Source organism: Triplophysa dalaica, chromosome 10 (genome assembly GCF_015846415.1).
Source record: "Triplophysa dalaica isolate WHDGS20190420 chromosome 10, ASM1584641v1, whole genome shotgun sequence".
Lineage (NCBI taxonomy): Eukaryota > Metazoa > Chordata > Actinopteri > Cypriniformes > Nemacheilidae > Triplophysa > Triplophysa dalaica.
This window is the reverse complement of record NC_079551.1, coordinates 16100673-16123169: the sequence shown is the minus strand read 5'-3', so window position 1 is coordinate 16123169 and position 22497 is coordinate 16100673. Positions and strand designations below refer to the sequence as shown.

Sequence of the window (22497 nt, the reverse complement as noted above, 5' to 3'; positions counted from 1 at the left end):
CTCGGGCAAAGTAATTTTGCCATATAGACACTGCTGTCTAAATTTAACACGGTTTTCTTTCTCGTGTTTGCGATTCTGACACGCAAAGGTGATATGATGAGTGTATATTGGTGTTCTTCCACCTACCAATAACTGTATGTGCCTTATATCTATTTCTTCTACAGACGCCAAACACTGTGCTGAAACAAAACCCAACAAGCAAACACTATCTTAGATAAACATTTCAGTAGTAATTGCAAGAATATTTCTGACCATAACTTATCTTATATACAATTAAACTTCTGAAAATAAGATCAAAAGGGTTTGTCAATGGCACAGCGGTGCAGAGTTTGGGGTATTTTTAGCTTAGTTCACTATGAGGATGATTTTGAGGGTGTGTATGACACAATGTTTCAGAACTTCCGTATACACCTAAACTGTACTCTCCGGGTGCCTTTGTGACAGGTCACGAATGGTTACCCCTCCATTATGTATGTTTGAAAGCAGGCGTATTCAACTTGCTTCCCTAAACTATATTATTTTTGTGGTGAAGAGTAAGTTTTGCGTTGGCTTTTCTGTGAACTGAACTTTATTTCATCTCACCATGAAAGTAAACCTTGTTTGTTGTTTTAATTGTTTTGTCAGTTTATAATTTAATTGTCTTGGGGCTTGTTGGGAAACAAGGTCATGTTCTATATTCATCCTATGTAAGCCGTGGGAATGTTTTATTGAACTGTAAATACAAATGTATCAAAATGTCGAAACAGTAATGTATGTGTAAGTGAATTTAGGTTCTGTTTTATTTAGCATATGAGCGTTACCACAATCTGATACAACAACACTCTTTAAGACAGTGGTTATTAAACTTAACCAAACATTATTACATTTTACAACACTGAATCATCAATTCTGTTGGTTAGATCACTTATCTGAGGTTTGATTACACAAAAAGTCTTTAAATCTTTAAAACGTTACTTCTAAGACCAAAATTATTGAGAGAAGTTTAATTTTATTTTCACTGGTCACTTAGAAGGCGTTCTGTTTATAAAAATGCATTATTCATTCACACTCAGGCAAAGTCATTTTGCCATATTGACACTGTTGTCTGAATTCAACACTGATTTCTTTTCTTTTTTTATTACCCTTACACTTAAAGGTGATATGATCATTATGTGGAAGGAACATTCTTTCATTTTCAACCCACTTTAATTGTATGTTCCTTTTATCCATTTCTTCAACAGACGCCAAACACGGTGCTGAAACAAAACCCAACATAAAATGAGCAAACACAATCCTCATAAAACATTTCAGTACTAAATGCACAAATAGATTCTGCACCAAAACACTTCACTTTTAGGACTTTGCAAATATATAGGCGAATAGCCAGAAACAGAAGGGATTTTAGGAAACATAAACTGACATAAACGTCACACGAACGTATGACACCATAATATATCTGGATAATTTAAAGCATGACACTGAATGGCTGAATAGATATGGCACATTTTGTCAGTACTTACGTATACACTTAAACTGTTCTCTCCAGCCGTCTTGCCGACAGGTCAAGAATGGTTCGCCCTCGATTATGAATGTTTTAAAGCAGGCGTATTCAACTTTCTCCCCTATACGATATAGAGTTTTTCTGTGATCCAGGATATTTGTTGTATCTGCATTCAGATGGTTCGTGCTGGGAGGTGGCCCGCATGAATTTGCTAAAGAAAAATGATAACGTAATTTTCCTCAACAAAATGTTTTGATAAATTTTTGTGTATTAGGCCAATCATTGACCATATTAGGTTGATGTAATGAAAAGAGATAAAGCGAAAGTTGTTAATGCTTAAAGGTATTGATATTTTGTGTTGAAGTATACTTATGGAAACTGGTTATAACATAAACGGCAAACTAACACTGTAGAATACACCTAATTCTACATGTGGCCTTACCTGCACATGTAGGAAACCCACTGCTCCATTCTCCATCTTCCTGACAAGTGATGTCCCCTATTCCTTTTAAAACGAATTTCTCACCACATGAAACCGTTATCCTTGTACCAGGTTTGTATACTATAACCCCAGGATTATATCGTCCGTCTATGATCTGGTTTGTGATCTTTGCAATACATGTTGCCTCTGAATGAACAGAAATATTTGGTCAATGTTCTCAATCTATTGTCCAGTCAGAATCTTCAGTGTTTATAGCCTTACCTTCACATTTTGAAATTGAGGTATTCCATTCTCCATTCCCGCTAATTAACGAAAAAATATAAGGTACACGTTGCCTTACCTACACATGAGGGAAATGGGCTGCTCCATTGTCCATCTTCCTGGCAGGTAATGCCATCTGGTCCTTGTAAAATGAGCCCCTGATCACATGAAACCTTTAACCTGTCACCAGGCTTGTATACAACCCCAGGATGAGGGCATCCCTCTATGTTCATGTTTGCGAGGTTTGCAACACATGCTGTTTCTATTAAACATAAATGTTTGGTCATTCTAGTGTTTGAATTACAGATTTTTTCCTTTCATCTGCTGAGTGGTATTTTTGTCGTTACCTAAACATTTTGGAAATGGGTAGTCCCACTTTCCATTTGACTGGCATTCGATTATTCGTCGGTCGTACATCTTCATGTTGACATCATTGCATTTGAAAACTAAGACATGTCCAGGTAGATAAGGTGCAGAGATACCTGGATGTCCCATTAAAATCTGGACATCACTGAGTTCTTGCTTCTGACAGGTGACTTCTGCAGAAATTTAGAAAATGTTTGTAGCTTTATTCAGTAAACAGACAGTAGCCTATATGAACACACATTTTGTGGCAGATATAATATGTTACAATTTAATGTTATGAAAGCATACTCGAATGCACTGTATTTGACCTAAATACTCTGTTGTCTTTGCAATGCTTCATGTTCATATAGCATTAGCTTACCTTCAGCCTTTGCCCACATGTTCATCATGACAATTATATATAGAAGAATGATAGATATCTTACAGTATTTCATTTTTAGCTGAAAAACATTAGAATGGTTTATGATTTAGTGTGGTTAACAAATGTGTAATTTATCTGTTAAATTCCCATCTTTATGACACAAAATGAAAGGTTTTGATCAATTAATTTATTTCAGAAATGACAAAATACAGTCATTTTATTACATACAGCAAAAAATAAACAAGTACATTTTCCCCTAAAACAAAGATAAACTGTTACCTTTTTATGAGTAGTAGGAGATCAGTCATAAACAGTGCTAAAGTCCCAGTAGTCTAATATGAGTTTTTCAAGCCTAGTTTATTGCAGGCTCCACCCACTTATTTTCTATGCCATCAAAACTTAACCCCAAAAAAGAACAGCACATTATTGCCCATCAAAGAAAATAAATCTGAATTAAATATGAAATAAAATAGTTGCGGTTACTGAAGAATTTAACGATCTGGTTTGTAGGCCGCTGTACTTTAATTCCACTAAGAAATATTTATAACAACAAACTGGAAAACATCAAAGAACCACAATTATTAAACATCCTATTTTGATTGTGATGATATATGCAAAATAATTATAGCCGTTATGTTTTGGGCAAACTGTCACTTTAGTTCAAAGCAGGGGTATGTGAGCCATATCGTCATCTTGTAATATCGGTAACAATGGTATGTTTTGCTAGGCCGAGTAAGTTTTTGACTAAAAGGGATACAGCTACATACACTGGGCATGCGGATTTCAATACCGCATCAATTTTGTCACGCTGAAAAGAGTTGATTCATATTTTTTATTATTATAAGGTTAGCTTTAGGGTTGGGGTAGTGTAGGCGTTAGCTAACGTAATTTATTGTAATTATATGGTGAGATTTTGCACCATTTCCGGTCGTAGCTGTAGCCTACCCCTCCTAGCAACAACCCTAGAGTAATCGGCAGGAAATTCCCTTTTTATGCACCTGTCGTGATAAGTTTGCACATGCGCATTGCATTGCTGGTGGGCTCAAGTCCCCATGAAAGAAAAATATTTAATTTGGTGACTTACGAGTGTATTATTATCAGAGTTGTGCAAGTTACCTCCAAACTGTAATAATTACAGATTACTTGTTACTGTTATTTAAAAGTAATCCCTTAATTTACGACAGTACTGTCTCAGAATTGTAATACGTTACATGACTCCTGTATTACTTTTGAGTTACTTCCACCAAATTGACTACAGAAGTAGAACTTAACATTCTAAAAAAAATTCTTTGTATTTTGGTATTTTCAAAATACAAAATACTTTTTGCCAATCAACGACTTTATTAGACTGCTTATTTTTTTAATTAAGTAGGCTGTACTATTTTTTTTAAAGTACTAAGATTAAATGCATTTAAATACAAAATACTGTTACAAATTAATAGTATTTTGTATTTCAAATGGATGTGTTTGAAACGCTAAGGATGTTGATTGGCAAAAAGTATTTTAGTTTGAAAATACAAGAATACTATGATTAAACACATGTAAATACAAAAATTCAAAGGTATTTAAATACAAAATAGTCCCATCCCATCGATGAACTAGATTGTATAGAATTCTAGCTAGTCATCATGTAAACGTTAGCTTACCTTGTCATTGCTGCTTGTCACAGGGATCTTGCTAACTAGCTTCCTGAAAGCAGCCCAATGACCCCTCAAAACCCGCCCAAAGGGAATGAAAACTAGCCCAATTATTTTCTGGTGTCAAATCAAAGTTAAGAACTGCAAAAAGACGTTTCTATTGCTGTATTTTCTTATCTGAATGGCTTCCTAGGTATTGTATATATGTTTTGTTCTGTTGAACTTGAAAGATGTTTTGGGGGATTTAGGAAAGCAAAAACTTCTGGGTCACCTTTGAGTACCATAATGATCTTTTCTGCTATGGTAGCAAAATAATTGTCAGTTTCTACATTCTATCAAATATATTTGTGTTGCATCGAACAAAGACATTTAAACAGGTTTGGAAGAACTAGAGGGTGAGTAACAGAATTTTCATTTTTGGGTTGGGTGTCACTTTAAAAAGCTCTCTGTACTGTAGCCTGTCTGTCAGACTCGTTTCGGTCCTGGAGTTGCTAGGTATTCATCCGAGTATGATTACACATTAAGAATCTCATCAATTAACATTTATCCTTAGAATATAAATAAACATTTTGGGGGCCGCAGTACATTCTGAAAGTATCCCAAAAACCCGCACCATCATTTTTCCCGCAACTGCATTTTCAAAACAGCCCAATTGCGCGGGAAAAACGCGACCCTGGCATCACTGGCGCCACGTTTACAGCGCACCGTGCGGGCCAATTTCCTTACACTTTTCATTAGCTTCAACAGAGCATGATGGGAAATGTAGTTTGGTCGCAAGCCTGTCAGAATAAATCATTTCTGTTTTGTGGCGATTGTGGTCTTCATAAACACTAAGGGAAATGCGTGGAATCTACTTTGTACTGTCAGCTTTAAAGCGTCCGTTTATAGTATTTCCTCATGAGTTTGTGGTGGTGTTCGTGCACGATAAATACGATCAGTCCAACGTGACGTAAACGCACCATTAACGTCCTCTTCACGTGCACTGGAAGTGTTCACAATCACATCGATCATATTCTTCAAAATCCGTTTGGTGAAGGTAAGTTTTGCGTTTGCTTTTTTGTGAATTCAACTTTATTTCGTCTGACCATGAAAGTAAACCTTGTTTGTTTTTTTAATTGATTTGTCGGTTTATAATTTACGCTTTCTGGGGCTTGTTGTGATAAAAGGTCATGTGGTCTTGTATTTATCCTTCGTGAGCCGTTTTATTGAACTCTAAATACATTACATTTATTGAAAGGTAAACACAGTGATGTATGTGTAAGGAAATTTAGGTTCTGTTTTATTTAGCACGTTAGCTTTACAACAATCAGATACAACAACACTCTTTAAGACAGTGGTTATTAAACTAAACATTATTACATTTTACAACACTGAATCATCAATTCTGTTGGTTGAATCACTTCTCTGAAGTTTGATTACACAAAATTACTTTCAAACTGCAAAACGTTACTTCTAAGACCAAAATTATTGAGAGAAGTTTTATTTTATTTCCACTGGTCACTTAGAAAGCGTTCTGTTTATAAAAATGCATTATTCATTCACACTCAGGCAAAGTCATTTTGCCATATTGACACTGTTGTCTGAATCGAACACTATTTTCTTTACATTTTTTATTACCCTTACACGCAAAGGTGATATGATCCTTATGTGGACAGAACATTCTTTCATTTCTACCGTACACTAATTGTATGTTCCTTTTATCCATTTCTTCAACAGACGCCAAACACGGTGCTGAAACAAAACCCAACATAAAATGAGCAAACACAATCCTTATAAAACAATTCAGTAATAAATGCACAAATAGATTCTGCACCAAAACACTTCACTTTTAGGACTTTGCAAATATATAGGTGAATAGCCAGAAACAGAAGGGATTTTAGGAAACATAAACTGACATAAACGTCACACGAACGTATGACACCATAATATATCTGGATAATTTAAAGCATTACACTCAATGGCTGAATAGATATGGCACATTTTGTCAGTACTTACGTATACACTTAAACTGTTCTATCCAGCCGTCTTGCCGACAGGTCAAGAATGGTTCGCCCTCCATTATGAATGTTTTAAAGCAGGCGTATTCAACTTTCTCCCCTATACGATATAGAGTTTTTCTGTGATCCAGGATATTTGTTGTATCTGCATTCAGATGGTTCGTGCTGGGAGGTGGCCCGCATGAATTTGCTAAAGAAAAATGATAACGTAATTTTCCTCAACAAAATGTTTTGATAAATTTTTGTGTATTAGGCCAATCATTGACCATATTAGGTTGATGTAATGAAAAGAGATAAAGCGAAAGATGTTAATGCTTAAAGGTATTGATATTTTGTGTTGAAGTATACTTATGGAAACTGGTTATAACATAAACGGCAAACTAACACTGTAGAATACACCTAATTCTACATGTGGCCTTACCTGCACATGTAGGAAACCCACTGCTCCATTCTCCATCTTCCTGACAAGTGATGTCCCCTATTCCTTTTAAAACGAATTTCTCACCACATGAAACCGTTATCCTTGTACCAGGTTTGTATACTATAACCCCAGGATTATATCGTCCGTCTATGATCTGGTTTGTGATCTTTGCAATACATGTTGCCTCTGAATGAACAGAAATATTTGGTCAATGTTCTCAATCTATTGTCCAGTCAGAATCTTCAGTGTTTATAGCCTTACCTTCACATTTTGAAATTGAGGTATTCCATTCTCCATTCCCGCTAATTAACGAAAAAATATAAGGTACACGTTGCCTTACCTACACATGAGGGAAATGGGCTGCTCCATTGTCCATCTTCCTGGCAGGTAATGCCATCTGGTCCTTGTAAAATGAGCCCCTGATCACATGAAACCTTTAACCTGTCACCAGGCTTGTATACAACCCCAGGATGAGGGCATCCCTCTATGTTCATGTTTGCGAGGTTTGCAACACATGCTGTTTCTATTAAACATAAATGTTTGGTCATTCTAGTGTTTGAATTACAGATTTTTTCCTTTCATCTGCTGAGTGGTATTTTTGTCGTTACCTAAACATTTTGGAAATGGGTAGTCCCACTTTCCATTTGACTGGCATTCGATTATTCGTCGGTCGTACATCTTCATGTTGACATCATTGCATTTGAAAACTAAGACATGTCCAGGTAGATAAGGTGCAGAGATACCTGGATGTCCCAATAAAATCTGGACATCACTGAGTTCTTGCTTCTGACAGGTGACTTCTGCAGAAATTTAGAAAATGTTTGTAGCTTTATTCAGTAAACAGACAGTAGCCTATATGAACACACATTTTGTGGCAGATATAATATGTTACAATTTAATGTTATGAAAGCATACTCGAATGCACTGTATTTGACCTAAATACTCTGTTGTCTTTGCAATGCTTCATGTTCATATAGCATTAGCTTACCTTCAGCCTTTGCCCACATGTTCATCATGACAATTATATATAGAAGAATGATAGATATCTTACAGTATTTCATTTTTAGCTGAAAAACATTAGAATGGTTTATGATTTAGTGTGGTTAACAAATGTGTAATTTATCTGTTAAATTCCCATCTTTATGACACAAAATGAAAGGTTTTGATCAATTAATTTATTTCAGAAATGACAAAATACAGTCATTTTATTACATACAGCAAAAAATAAACAAGTACATTTTCCCCTAAAACAAAGATAAACTGTTACCTTTTTATGAGTAGTAGGAGATCAGTCATAAACAGTGCTAAAGTCCCAGTAGTCTAATATGAGTTTTTCAAGCCTAGTTTATTGCAGGCTCCACCCACTTATTTTCTATGCCATCAAAACTTAACCCCAAAAAAGAACAGCACATTATTGCCCATCAAAGAAAATAAATCTGAATTAAATATGAAATAAAATAGTTGCGGTTACTTAAGAATTTAACGATCTGGTTTGTCGGCCGCTGTACTTTAATTCCACTAAGAAATATTTATAACAACAAACTGGAAAACATCAAAGAACCACAATTATTAAACATCCTATTTTGATTGTGATGATATATGCAAAATAATTATAGCCGTTATGTTTTGGGCAAACTGTCACTTTAGTTCAAAGCAGGGGTATGTGAGCCATATCGTCATCTTGTAATATCGGTAACAATGGTATGTTTTGCTAGGCCGAGTAAGTTTTTGACTAAAAGGGATACAGCTACATACACTGGGCATGCGGATTTCAATACCGCATCAATTTTGTCACGCTGAAAAGAGTTGATTCATATTTTTTATTATTATAAGGTTAGCTTTAGGGTTGGGGTAGTGTAGGCGTTAGCTAACGTAATTTATTGTAATTATATGGTGAGATTTTGCACCATTTCCGGTCGTAGCTGTAGCCTACCCCTCCTAGCAACAACCCTAGAGTAATCGGCAGGAAATTCCCTTTTTATGCACCTGTCGTGATAAGTTTGCACATGCGCATTGCATTGCTGGTGGGCTCAAGTCCCCATGAAAGAAAAATATTTAATTTGGTGACTTACGAGTGTATTATTATCAGAGTTGTGCAAGTTACCTCCAAACTGTAATAATTACAGATTACTTGTTACTGTTATTTAAAAGTAATCCCTTAATTTACGACAGTACTGTCTCAGAATTGTAATACGTTACATGACTCCTGTATTACTTTTGAGTTACTTCCACCAAATTGACTACAGAAGTAGAACTTAACATTCTAAAAAAAATTCTTTGTATTTTGGTATTTTCAAAATACAAAATACTTTTTGCCAATCAACGACTTTATTAGACTGCTTATTTTTTTAATTAAGTAGGCTGTACTATTTTTTTTAAAGTACTAAGATTAAATGCATTTAAATACAAAATACTGTTACAAATTAATAGTATTTTGTATTTCAAATGGATGTGTTTGAAACGCTAAGGATGTTGATTGGCAAAAAGTATTTTAGTTTGAAAATACAAGAATACTATGATTAAACACATGTAAATACAAAAATTCAAAGGTATTTAAATACAAAATAGTCCCATCCCATCGATGAACTAGATTGTATAGAATTCTAGCTAGTCATCATGTAAACGTTAGCTTACCTTGTCATTGCTGCTTGTCACAGGGATCTTGCTAACTAGCTTCCTGAAAGCAGCCCAATGACCCCTCAAAACCCGCCCAAAGGGAATGAAAACTAGCCCAATTATTTTCTGGTGTCAAATCAAAGTTAAGAACTGCAAAAAGACGTTTCTATTGCTGTATTTTCTTATCTGAATGGCTTCCTAGGTATTGTATATATGTTTTGTTCTGTTGAACTTGAAAGATGTTTTGGGGGATTTAGGAAAGCAAAAACTTCTGGGTCACCTTTGAGTACCATAATGATCTTTTCTGCTATGGTAGCAAAATAATTGTCAGTTTCTACATTCTATCAAATATATTTGTGTTGCATCGAACAAAGACATTTAAACAGGTTTGGAAGAACTAGAGGGTGAGTAACAGAATTTTCATTTTTGGGTTGGGTGTCACTTTAAAAAGCTCTCTGTCCTGTAGCCTGTCTGTCAGACTCGTTTCGGTCCTGGAGTTGCTAGGTATTCATCCGAGTATGATTACACATTAAGAATCTCATCAATTAACATTTATCCTTAGAATATAAATAAACATTTTGGGGGCCGCAGTACATTCTGAAAGTATCCCAAAAACCCGCACCATCATTTTTCCCGCAACTGCATTTTCAAAACAGCCCAATTGCGCGGGAAAAACGCGACCCTGGCATCACTGGCGCCACGTTTACAGCGCACCGTGCGGGCCAATTTCCTTACACTTTTCATTAGCTTCAACAGAGCATGATGGGAAATGTAGTTTGGTCGCAAGCCTGTCAGAATAAATCATTTCTGTTTTGTGGCGATTGTGGTCTTCATAAACACTAAGGGAAATGCGTGGAATCTACTTTGTACTGTCAGCTTTAAAGCGTCCGTTTATAGTATTTCCTCATGAGTTTGTGGTGGTGTTCGTGCACGATAAATACGATCAGTCCAACGTGACGTAAACGCACCATTAACGTCCTCTTCACGTGCACTGGAAGTGTTCACAATCACATCGATCATATTCTTCAAAATCCGTTTGGTGAAGGTAAGTTTTGCGTTTGCTTTTTTGTGAATTCAACTTTATTTCGTCTGACCATGAAAGTAAACCTTGTTTGTTTTTTTAATTGATTTGTCGGTTTATAATTTACGCTTTCTGGGGCTTGTTGTGATAAAAGGTCATGTGGTCTTGTATTTATCCTTCGTGAGCCGTTTTATTGAACTCTAAATACATTACATTTATTGAAAGGTAAACACAGTGATGTATGTGTAAGGAAATTTAGGTTCTGTTTTATTTAGCACGTTAGCTTTACAACAATCAGATACAACAACACTCTTTAAGACAGTGGTTATTAAACTAAACATTATTACATTTTACAACACTGAATCATCAATTCTGTTGGTTGAATCACTTCTCTGAAGTTTGATTACACAAAATTACTTTCAAACTGCAAAACGTTACTTCTAAGACCAAAATTATTGAGAGAAGTTTTATTTTATTTCCACTGGTCACTTAGAAAGCGTTCTGTTTATAAAAATGCATTATTCATTCACACTCAGGCAAAGTCATTTTGCCATATTGACACTGTTGTCTGAATCGAACACTATTTTCTTTACATTTTTTATTACCCTTACACGCAAAGGTGATATGATCCTTATGTGGACAGAACATTCTTTCATTTCTACCGTACACTAATTGTATGTTCCTTTTATCCATTTCTTCAACAGACGCCAAACACGGTGCTGAAACAAAACCAAACATAAAATGAGCAAACACAATCCTTATAAAACAATTCAGTAATAAATGCACAAATAGATTCTGCACCAAAACACTTCACTTTTAGGACTTTGCAAATATATAGGTGAATAGCCAGAAACAGAAGGGATTTTAGGAAACATAAACTGACATAAACGTCACACGAACGTATGACACCATAATATATCTGGATAATTTAAAGCATTACACTCAATGGCTGAATAGATATGGCACATTTTGTCAGTACTTACGTATACACTTAAACTGTTCTATCCAGCCGTCTTGCCGACAGGTCAAGAATGGTTCGCCCTCCATTATGAATGTTTTAAAGCAGGCGTATTCAACTTTCTCCCCTATACGATATAGAGTTTTTCTGTGATCCAGGATATTTGTTGTATCTGCATTCAGATGGTTCGTGCTGGGAGGTGGCCCGCATGAATTTGCTAAAGAAAAATGATAACGTAATTTTCCTCAACAAAATGTTTTGATAAATTTTTGTGTATTAGGCCAATCATTGACCATATTAGGTTGATGTAATGAAAAGAGATAAAGCGAAAGATGTTAATGCTTAAAGGTATTGATATTTTGTGTTGAAGTATACTTATGGAAACTGGTTATAACATAAACGGCAAACTAACACTGTAGAATACACCTAATTCTACATGTGGCCTTACCTGCACATGTAGGAAACCCACTGCTCCATTCTCCATCTTCCTGACAAGTGATGTCCCCTATTCCTTTTAAAACGAATTTCTCACCACATGAAACCGTTATCCTTGTACCAGGTTTGTATACTATAACCCCAGGATTATATCGTCCGTCTATGATCTGGTTTGTGATCTTTGCAATACATGTTGCCTCTGAATGAACAGAAATATTTGGTCAATGTTCTCAATCTATTGTCCAGTCAGAATCTTCAGTGTTTATAGCCTTACCTTCACATTTTGAAATTGAGGTATTCCATTCTCCATTCCCGCTAATTAACGAAAAAATATAAGGTACACGTTGCCTTACCTACACATGAGGGAAATGGGCTGCTCCATTGTCCATCTTCCTGGCAGGTAATGCCATCTGGTCCTTGTAAAATGAGCCCCTGATCACATGAAACCTTTAACCTGTCACCAGGCTTGTATACAACCCCAGGATGAGGGCATCCCTCTATGTTCATGTTTGCGAGGTTTGCAACACATGCTGTTTCTATTAAACATAAATGTTTGGTCATTCTAGTGTTTGAATTACAGATTTTTTCCTTTCATCTGCTGAGTGGTATTTTTGTCGTTACCTAAACATTTTGGAAATGGGTAGTCCCACTTTCCATTTGACTGGCATTCGATTATTCGTCGGTCGTACATCTTCATGTTGACATCATTGCATTTGAAAACTAAGACATGTCCAGGTAGATAAGGTGCAGAGATACCTGGATGTCCCATTAAAATCTGGACATCACTGAGTTCTTGCTTCTGACAGGTGACTTCTGCAGAAATTTAGAAAATGTTTGTAGCTTTATTCAGTAAACAGACAGTAGCCTATATGAACACACATTTTGTGGCAGATATAATATGTTACAATTTAATGTTATGAAAGCATACTCGAATGCACTGTATTTGACCTAAATACTCTGTTGTCTTTGCAATGCTTCATGTTCATATAGCATTAGCTTACCTTCAGCCTTTGCCCACATGTTCATCATGACAATTATATATAGAAGAATGATAGATATCTTACAGTATTTCATTTTTAGCTGAAAAACATTAGAATGGTTTATGATTTAGTGTGGTTAACAAATGTGTAATTTATCTGTTAAATTCCCATCTTTATGACACAAAATGAAAGGTTTTGATCAATTAATTTATTTCAGAAATGACAAAATACAGTCATTTTATTACATACAGCAAAAAATAAACAAGTACATTTTCCCCTAAAACAAAGATAAACTGTTACCTTTTTATGAGTAGTAGGAGATCAGTCATAAACAGTGCTAAAGTCCCAGTAGTCTAATATGAGTTTTTCAAGCCTAGTTTATTGCAGGCTCCACCCACTTATTTTCTATGCCATCAAAACTTAACCCCAAAAAAGAACAGCACATTATTGCCCATCAAAGAAAATAAATCTGAATTAAATATGAAATAAAATAGTTGCGGTTACTTAAGAATTTAACGATCTGGTTTGTCGGCCGCTGTACTTTAATTCCACTAAGAAATATTTATAACAACAAACTGGAAAACATCAAAGAACCACAATTATTAAACATCCTATTTTGATTGTGATGATATATGCAAAATAATTATAGCCGTTATGTTTTGGGCAAACTGTCACTTTAGTTCAAAGCAGGGGTATGTGAGCCATATCGTCATCTTGTAATATCGGTAACAATGGTATGTTTTGCTAGGCCGAGTAAGTTTTTGACTAAAAGGGATACAGCTACATACACTGGGCATGCGGATTTCAATACCGCATCAATTTTGTCACGCTGAAAAGAGTTGATTCATATTTTTTATTATTATAAGGTTAGCTTTAGGGTTGGGGTAGTGTAGGCGTTAGCTAACGTAATTTATTGTAATTATATGGTGAGATTTTGCACCATTTCCGGTCGTAGCTGTAGCCTACCCCTCCTAGCAACAACCCTAGAGTAATCGGCAGGAAATTCCCTTTTTATGCACCTGTCGTGATAAGTTTGCACATGCGCATTGCATTGCTGGTGGGCTCAAGTCCCCATGAAAGAAAAATATTTAATTTGGTGACTTACGAGTGTATTATTATCAGAGTTGTGCAAGTTACTTCCAAACTGTAATACATTACAGATTACTTGTTACTGTTATTTAAAAGTAATCCCTTAACTTACGACAGTACTGTCTCAGAACTGTAATACGTTACGTGACTCCTGTATTACTTTTGAGCTACTTTCACCAAATTGACTACAGAAGTAGAACTTCCATCCATTTTCTACCGCTTATCCGAACTACCTCGGGTCACGGGGAGCCTGCGCCTATCTCAGGAGTCATCGGGCATCAAGGCAGGATTCACCCTGGATGGAGTGCCAACCCATCGCAGGGCACACACACTCACTCATTCACTCACTCATTCACACCCTACGGACAATTTTTCCAGAGATGCCAATCCACCTACCATGCATGTCTTTGGACCAGGGGAGGAAACCGGAGTACCCGGAGGAAACCCCCGAGGCACGGGGAGAACATGCAAACTCCACACACACACAAGTCGGAAGCGGGAATTGAACCCCCAACCCTGGAGGCGTGAGGCGAACGTGCTAACCACTAAGCCACCGTGCCCCCCTAAGTAGAACTTAACATTCTAAAAAAAATTCTTTGTATTTTGGTATTTTCAAAATACAAAATACTTTTTGCCAATCAACGTCTCTATTAGACTACTGATTTTTTTTTATTAAGTAGGCTGTACTATTTTTTTTAAAGTACTAAGATTAAATGCATTTAAATACAAAATACTGTTACAAATTAATAGTATTTTGTATTTCAAATGGATGTGTTTGAAACGCTAAGGATGTTGATTGGCAAAAAGTATTTTAGTTTGAAAATACAAGAATACTATGATTAAACACATTTAAATACAAAAATTCAAAGGTATTTAAATACAAAATAGTCCCATTCCATCGATGAACTAGATTGTATAGAATTCTAGCTAGTCATCATGTAAACGTTAGCTTACCTTGTCATTGCTGCTTGTCACAGGGATCTTGCTAACTAGCTTCCTGAAAGCAGCCCAATGACCCCTCAAAACCCGCCCAAAGGGAATGAAAACTAGCCCAATTATTTTCTGGTGTCAAATCAAAGTTAAGAACTGCAAAAAGACGTTTCTATTGCTGTATTTTCTTTTCTGAATGGTTTCCTAGGTATTGTATATATGTTTTGTTCTGTTGAACTTGAAAGATGTTTTGGGGGATTTAGGAAAGCAAAAACTTCTGGGTCACCTTTGAGTACCATAATGATCTTTTCTGCTATGGTAGCAAAATAATTGTCAGTTTCTACATTCTATCAAATATATTTGTGTTGCATCGAACAAAGACATTTAAACAGGTTTGGAAGAACTAGAGGGTGAGTAACAGAATTTTCATTTTTGGGTTGGGTGTCCCTTTAAAAAGCTCTCTGTACTGTAGCCTGTCTGTCAGACTCGTTTCGGTCCTGGAGTTGCTAGGTATTCATCCGAGTATGATTACACATTAAGAATCTCATCAATTAACATTTATCCTTAGAATATAAATAAACATTTTGGGGGCCGCAGTACATTCTGAAAGTATCCCAAAAACCCGCACCATCATTTTTCCCGCAACTGCATTTTCAAAACAGCCCAATTGCGCGGGAAAAACGCGACCCTGGCATCACTGGCGCCACGTTTACAGCGCACCGTGCGGGCCAATTTCCTTGCACTTTTCATTAGCTTCAACAGAGCATGATGGGAAATGTAGTTTGGTCGCAAGCCTGTCAGAATAAATCATTTGTGTTTTGTGGCGATTGTGGTCTTCATAAACACTAAGGGAAATGCGTGGAATCTACTTTGTACTGTCAGCTTTAAAGCGTCCGTTTATAGTATTTCCTCATGAGTTTGTGGTGGTGTTCGTGCACGATAAATACGATCAGTCCAACGTGACGTAAACGCACCATTAACGTCCTCTTCACGTGCACTGGAAGTGTTCACAATCACATCGATCATATTCTTCAAAATCCGTTTGGTGAAGGTAAGTTTTGCGTTTGCTTTTTTGTGAATTCAACTTTATTTCGTCTGACCATGAAAGTAAACCTTGTTTGTTTTTTTAATTGATTTGTCGGTTTATAATTTACACTTTCTGGGGCTTGTTGTGATAAAAGGTCATGTGGTCTTGTATTTATCCTTCGTGAGCCGTTTTATTGAACTCTAAATACATTACATTTATTGAAAGGTAAACACAGTGATGTATGTGTAAGGAAATTTAGGTTCGGTTTTATTTAGCACGTTAGCTTTACAACAATCAGATACAACAACACTCTTTAAGACAGTGGTTATTAAACTAAACATTATTACATTTTACAACACTGAATCATCAATTCTGTTGGTTGAATCACTTCTCTGAAGTTTGATTACACAAAATTACTTTCAAACTGCAAAACGTTACTTCTAAGACCAAAATTATTGAGAGAAGTTTTATTTTATTTCCACTGGTCACTTAGAAGCCGTTCTGTTTATAAAAATGCATTATTCATTCACACTCAGGCAAAGTCATTTTGCCATATTGACACTGTTGTCTGAATTCAACACTGATTTCTTTTCTTTTTTTATTACCCTTACACTTAAAGGTGATATGATCATTATGTGGACAGAACATTCTTTCATTTTCAACCCACTTTAATTGTATGTTCCTTTTATCCATTTCTTCAACAGAAGCCAAACACGGTGCTGAAACAAAACCCAACATAAAATGAGCAAACACAATCCTTATAAAACATTTCAGTAATAAATGCACGAATAGATTCTTCACCAAAACACTTCACTTTTAGGACTTTGCAAATATATATGGGCGAATAGCCAGAAACAGAAGGGATTTTAGGAAACATAAACTGACATAAACGTCACACGAACGTATGACACCATAATATATCTGGATAATTTAAAGCATTACACTGAATGGCTGAATAGATATGGCACAATTTGTCAGTACTTACGTATACACTTAAACTGTTCTATCCAGCCGTCTTGCCGACAGGTCAAGAATGGTTCGCCCTCGATTACGAATGTTTTAAAGCAGGCGTATTCAACTTTCTCCCCTATACGATATAGAGTTTTTCTGTGATCCAGGATTTTTGTTGTATCTGCATTCAGATGGTTCGTGCTGGGAGGTGGCCCGCATGAATTAGCTAAAGAAAAATGGCAACGTAATTTTCCTCAACAAAATGTTTTGATAAATTTTTGTGTATTAGGCCAATCATTGACCATATTAGGTTGATGTAATGAAAAGAGATAAAGCAAAAGTTGTTAATGCTTAAAGGTATTAATATTTTGTGTTGAAGTATACTTATGGAAACTGGTTATAACATAAACTGCAAACTAAAACTGTGGATCTTATTCTACATGTGGCCTTACCTGCACATGTAGGAAACCCACTGCTCCATTCTCCATCTTCCTGACAAGTGATGTCCCCTTTTCCTTTTAAAACGAATTTCTCACCACATGAAACCGTAATCCTTGTACCAGGTTTGTATTTTATAACCCCAGGAATAGATTTTTCATCTATGATCTGGTTTGTGATATTTGCAATACATGTTGCCTCTAAATGAACAGAAATATTTGGTCAGTTTTCTCAATCTATTGTCCAGTCGGAAACTTCAGTGTTTATAGCATTACCTTCACATTTTGAAATTGAGGCATTCCATTCTCCATTGTCCTGGCAGAGGAGTGCGCTGTTGTCTCTCATAATCATCTTTTGTTCAACGCATGACAGCTTTATTTGATGTCCAGGTTTGAACAGACCCTCATGACCAGAAATTCGCTCCACATTGATGTCATTTGTCTCATTAAGTTTACATGTTATCTCTTGAGAGAAGAAGAAATACTGGTCACTTCATGTCTTCTGATTATTTAAACTGTTAACCGCATACGTACCATTTAGTAGCATGAGTTGTTAAGAATTGTTAGATTCACAAAAATGAAATGATTCTCATGCCATTGCATCCCGTTATGAGAAAGCACTGTTCTGGACATTACAGATAAATTATGATTTTGTTTTGTTGAATATAAAGCACATCCATGGCAGTGTTAACAAGTGTCTGTGTTAAAACTTGTTAACATAGGGAAAAGTCAAGATTTATATAGGAAAGTTTCAACTAGTTTTGCTCTAACATATGTTTTATTGCAACCTTAGCAAGAGATTCAAGAGATTTTTTTTGGAGTTTAAAATATTGATTAACACAAATGATGCCTACGTTGTACGTAATGTGACCTCACCTTCACAATGTGGAAACTTGTCGTTCCATTCTCCATTTGACTGGCAGGTAATCTCTTTTGGTCCCTTTAAAATATACCCCTGTTCCTCACATGAAAATTGCAATCTGTGTCCGTCTCGAATTAAATCTCCATAATCAGGAAGTCCTTGCGTTTTCACGCGTTTGTCTGAGGGCCCGTCTGCAGCACAGGATACCACTAAAGACAACAAGAGCAGTCTGAAGTGTCATTGACAGGAGTTACAATGTTGGTGTTTAAATTATTTTTATAGTCATCTCAAGTCTGGTTTGTAAAGAATTGGAAATGGATGCAATAAGAGCCAAGAAGAGATGGAAATTCTTTCAATTCTGCTTAGTTTTTCCTTAAGTAGCTGCTTAAAATGCCAGGAAAACATTTCAACAGTCTAGTTTTAAATGTACTAAAGGTACATTTAAAACGTTTTCGAATATGTGGAAAAATAACAAAAAAGGGGACCCTAAGTTTAAAGTATTTGGTACCGTGGCCGCTAGGTGTCACTGCGCTGCAACAGAAGAAAACACATGCAAACACATGCAAACACAAGCAAATTCAGAAAGCATCTCCATTAGTTTGGCGACACATGCCCTGCAAATACTCGCAACACAAACAAACACAGAAACGCGCTGCAAACTGCACGGACGACAACAGAAGTATTTCCGGGGGACCCCAAAAACTGATGCACCTGATTGGGACGCGCTTCATTTTGACTGTTCAAATTCGTAAGTGGAGTTGTCAGCCACACTGATTATGTCGACTAGAATACGTTTTTAATCATTTTTTTAAACCTTTAAACTTTTTTATAGTGACACTTGTTTATGTAAGTCGAGCAGTTACTACGTCTCATCGTTTTTGTTAAACTGTTCAAATCGACAGTGTTATAATATCCTACGGACGTACGTTAAGAAAGTTAAAATAAAGTTATAAAGCAACTACCTTCAATGTGGCTGATAACTCCACTAACGAATATGAATAGTCAAAGTGAAGCGTGTCCCAATCAGGTGCATCAGTTTTTACGGTCCCCTGGAAACACTTCCGTTGTCGCCTGTGCAGTTTGCAGCGCGTTGTGTTGCGAGTATATGCAGCGCGTTTCTGTGTTTGTTTGTGTTTCGAGTATTTGCAGGGCATGTGTCGCCAAACTAATGAAGATGCTTTCTGAATTTGCATGTGTTTTTTTATGTTTGCATGTGTTTTCTTCTGTTGCAGCGCAGTGACACCTAGCGGCCACCGTACTTTGGGGACTGAACCCACAAAACACTTTTTGGTGGAACATTCAACCTGCTCTCATTGGAATTCGTAACTATTGGTTACTTACGAGGTGGCTTAGCCACACCCCTAGCCCCACCCCTAAACCTTACTATCACTGGTACGAAAGCAAATCGTACTAAGAACATACGAATAAGATCACATGAATTAGCCACCACGTAAAATAGTAACGTATCCTGTGAGATTCTTATGCAAAAGTCTATTTGATAGAATAAAACCGTAGTGTCCAAAATGAGGACAAAATACATTTGGACACTTTTGTTGTGGAATGTTAGTGAATCATATCCATTGTTATGGTTAACTACATCTGTACCTTCACACGCTGGTAACTGGTTGTCCCATCCACTCGGCCGACACGTTCTCGTAAAAAAGCGACTCATCATCTGGTAGCTTGAAAACAAAATATATTTTATGACAAAAAGACTTTAGCAGTAGATTCCATCTGAATTTCGGTAAAGTCTTACCCATCATTGCAGGTGTACTCGATGGTAGTTCCTACGACAAAGCCATTTCCATCTTTAATTCTATAATGGCCGTTTGGAATATCTGATGGCATCTCACAGCGTTTGACTGAATTCAGAAAAAAGTATTTTGAGATATTTGAGTTGTTGAAATAACACAAGCCAAAATTCTGTGTTTACCTGCTGTGCTCGCATGCAAAACGTTTTATCTATGTTTCTATTATGTTGCTGTGTTTTAATTGATATTTTATATAAAATGTTCCCGATACACATAAGCGTAGTTTCCAAATCTAGCAATTCTGCTAAATGACCGGGTGTTATTTGTGAAGTATGCCATTTTATCCAGTGTGTATGATTTCTCATAATAATATACAGTTATGTTAATAATATATCATATTGTAATACATAACAGGTTAACACAACTCTAAAACATAGCTTTTTTCTGTGTATTAAAGAAACGTAATTGTAAAATATAGCCTACCAAATATAAGCCTAATATTCAGTTTAGAAAGACGTGTAACAAACTTACGTGCACACTCCGTAGAACGCTGTCTAGTCCATTTTTTTCTAATGCACACGTAGGTGATTTTCCGCAGAGAGACATAGCCAGTATTGCAGCTGAAGTCTATTTCATCACCTTGAGTATAGTTGGGTCTAATGGAGTCTCTAGAAATTTGTGCATTCTCTACTTTTGGGGGCTCAGGACACACTATTAGACAAATAAAAAACGACATGTCAGTCACAAATCCATACATTTGGTTGCTTTTGCTAGTTCACCCAGACACAATTATTCTTACTTTACATCTGCATTTCAATCTGTCTGTTAAAGTTAAGTGTCATTCTTAACATTTAACTGTAATAAAAAAGGGCCTTACCATCCTGTGTCGTAGCATCAATACCGATGAATATCGTTAGGGACAAAATAACAAGACTTGACCTCATGATTTCAGTTAGTTGACTCACACTGGGAGATGAAGAAATCCACCAAAGTCTTTAACAAAGTTAATATTTGACAGTTCTGGGCAGGACATTTGTTTTGGATGTATTTTTTTTTACTAACAAAAAACATTGGTGATTGTTAAGTATGTTTGAGATAAATCAGTTTTTAAAATAAGGTTAAAGTAATTGAATACTTTAACATTTCTTAATTCACATATAAATTGCTTTGTAGAGTTCAAAAGGTAATCCTAGGCCTTTGTAAACCCAGATAAATAGGATTTGCTCAAAACACTAAAATCAGCTTGCTCTCGTATGTTGTGAATTTTAAAATCAACATTTGAAGTTGATTTTAAACATGAAGTTGTTTGAAATAATGTGACTATTAGGATTTTTGGTGAAGTTAGGGTTTACAGAGCACGGTCCAGTCGTCAACATAAACACTGTTTTCAAAACTCAGCAAAATGTAGGGCTGCTAAACAAATACTGTGTGTAAATAAGGTGCTCTTTTTATGGGACGCTTAAAAACAAATAACAGAATTGTTGTTTTTTAGGGTATATGTGGCAATGAAAAAGCAGAACCTTACATTCTGCTAACTAATATTGTCATAATATAATCAACTTACAAATATGCCTCTGACATTTTTTGGGGGATAAATAGTAAACATGACAGAGAGTCAATTCAGTTTTGTTATGTCAGTGTACTGTGAAGCAGTTGCTCCTGCTCAAAGGTTTTTAACCTTTATAGAGTGAGACTCCCACTGCACTGACCTTGTTTAAAGAGCACAATAATATAATGTAACCCCCGGATGATCAGGACTCATCTTATCACATTGCTACTTGGCACAAACTTTGCTACCCGAATGCAAAATTTATTAAGAAGGATAATCCAAAATCGTAATCCAGCAAACAGTTAGTGTGGTGTGTAGCGACCTCTGGAGGCAGGGAAGAGATACGTCACAGATACGTGGTCACATTGCTGTTATAGACCCTTCAGATTCATCTTAGAAAGAGTCGCGACAACAGAAGTTCAAAATGTTATTGTGTCATGTGATTCATGGAGCCTTTAGATAGTTGCAGGACGTTATGAAAAAATGCTTTTTTCTTTATTAGATGACTATGTGTTACTAGTAACTCCAGGGAACTATAGAGCCTCCATGAACCGCCATTGACTCCAAAAAAACAGTTATTTTCACAGCAAAGGAGTTGACGCCCTCTCTCTCAATGGCTCTGATCTCATCTTATGGAAATATGAATTTGTAAAAAGTATTCAACGTGTTTTTGTGTGATCATGCTGATTCAACTGAATTCAGCTAAGTGACCCGATTCATCCACAAAGACATACAAAGATGAAGCTCTGACTTAAAGGGGAACTCCGACCAAAAACTCTGCTATTAATTACTCGCCCTCAAGTAGTTTAACATCTGTAGGACCTCCATTTTCCCCCAAAATGCAAATCAAGATTGTTTTGGAAGCTTTCTGACTCCTCCTTAGATTGCAATGCAAGTATGCAACCAATCTTTAAAGCGCTGAAAGT

General features: G+C 36.1%; 2 protein-coding genes across 2 annotated transcripts; both read right to left on the bottom strand.

Moving 5' to 3' along the window:
- Positions 1-751: 751 nt before the first annotated feature.
- LOC130430663 (complement factor H-related protein 5-like) lies at positions 752-8309 on the bottom strand. Its single transcript, XM_056759812.1, has 14 exons — positions 8233-8309; positions 7954-8032; positions 7574-7765; positions 7306-7488; positions 6966-7151; positions 6543-6734; positions 6088-6278; positions 3190-3210; positions 2911-2989; positions 2531-2722; positions 2263-2445; positions 1923-2108; positions 1500-1691; positions 752-1235 (listed from the first exon to the last, which is right to left on the bottom strand). Exons 2-14 carry the CDS (start codon positions 8024-8026, stop codon positions 1039-1041), a joined length of 2067 nt encoding a protein of 688 aa, XP_056615790.1. The 5' UTR covers positions 8027-8032; positions 8233-8309; the 3' UTR covers positions 752-1038.
- Positions 8310-10842: 2533 nt separating this feature from the next.
- LOC130430256 (sushi, von Willebrand factor type A, EGF and pentraxin domain-containing protein 1-like) lies at positions 10843-21059 on the bottom strand. Its single transcript, XM_056759293.1, has 12 exons — positions 20900-21059; positions 20554-20733; positions 20028-20133; positions 19877-19953; positions 18286-18480; positions 17686-17874; positions 17425-17610; positions 12617-12808; positions 12349-12531; positions 12009-12194; positions 11586-11777; positions 10843-11321 (listed from the first exon to the last, which is right to left on the bottom strand). Exons 1-12 carry the CDS (start codon positions 20964-20966, stop codon positions 11125-11127), a joined length of 1950 nt encoding a protein of 649 aa, XP_056615271.1. The 5' UTR covers positions 20967-21059; the 3' UTR covers positions 10843-11124.
- Between the last annotated feature and the right edge of the window lie 1438 nt (positions 21060-22497).

What these genes read in the sequence shown, in the direction of transcription:
- LOC130430256 (XM_056759293.1), bottom strand. Translation starts at nt 20,966, where the DNA reads ATGAGGTCAAGTCTTGTTATTTTGTCCCTAACGATATTCATCGGTATT. An exon ending in CAAGTTTCCACATTGTGAAG is followed by an intron (nt 17,875 to 18,285) that starts GTGAGGTCACAT and finishes TCTTCTCTCAAG; the next exon opens with AGATAACATGTAAACTTAAT. An exon ending in TGGGTTTCCTACATGTGCAG is followed by an intron (nt 12,809 to 17,424) that starts GTAAGGCCACAT and finishes AAATTTCTGCAG; the next exon opens with AAGTCACCTGTCAGAAGCAA.
- LOC130430663 (XM_056759812.1), bottom strand. Translation starts at nt 8,026, where the DNA reads ATGAAATACTGTAAGATATCTATCATTCTTCTATATATAATTGTCATG. An exon ending in CCCATTTCCCTCATGTGTAG is followed by an intron (nt 7,152 to 7,305) that starts GTAAGGCAACGT and finishes CTGTTCATTCAG; the next exon opens with AGGCAACATGTATTGCAAAG. An exon ending in TGGGTTTCCTACATGTGCAG is followed by an intron (nt 6,735 to 6,965) that starts GTAAGGCCACAT and finishes ATTTTTCTTTAG; the next exon opens with CAAATTCATGCGGGCCACCT.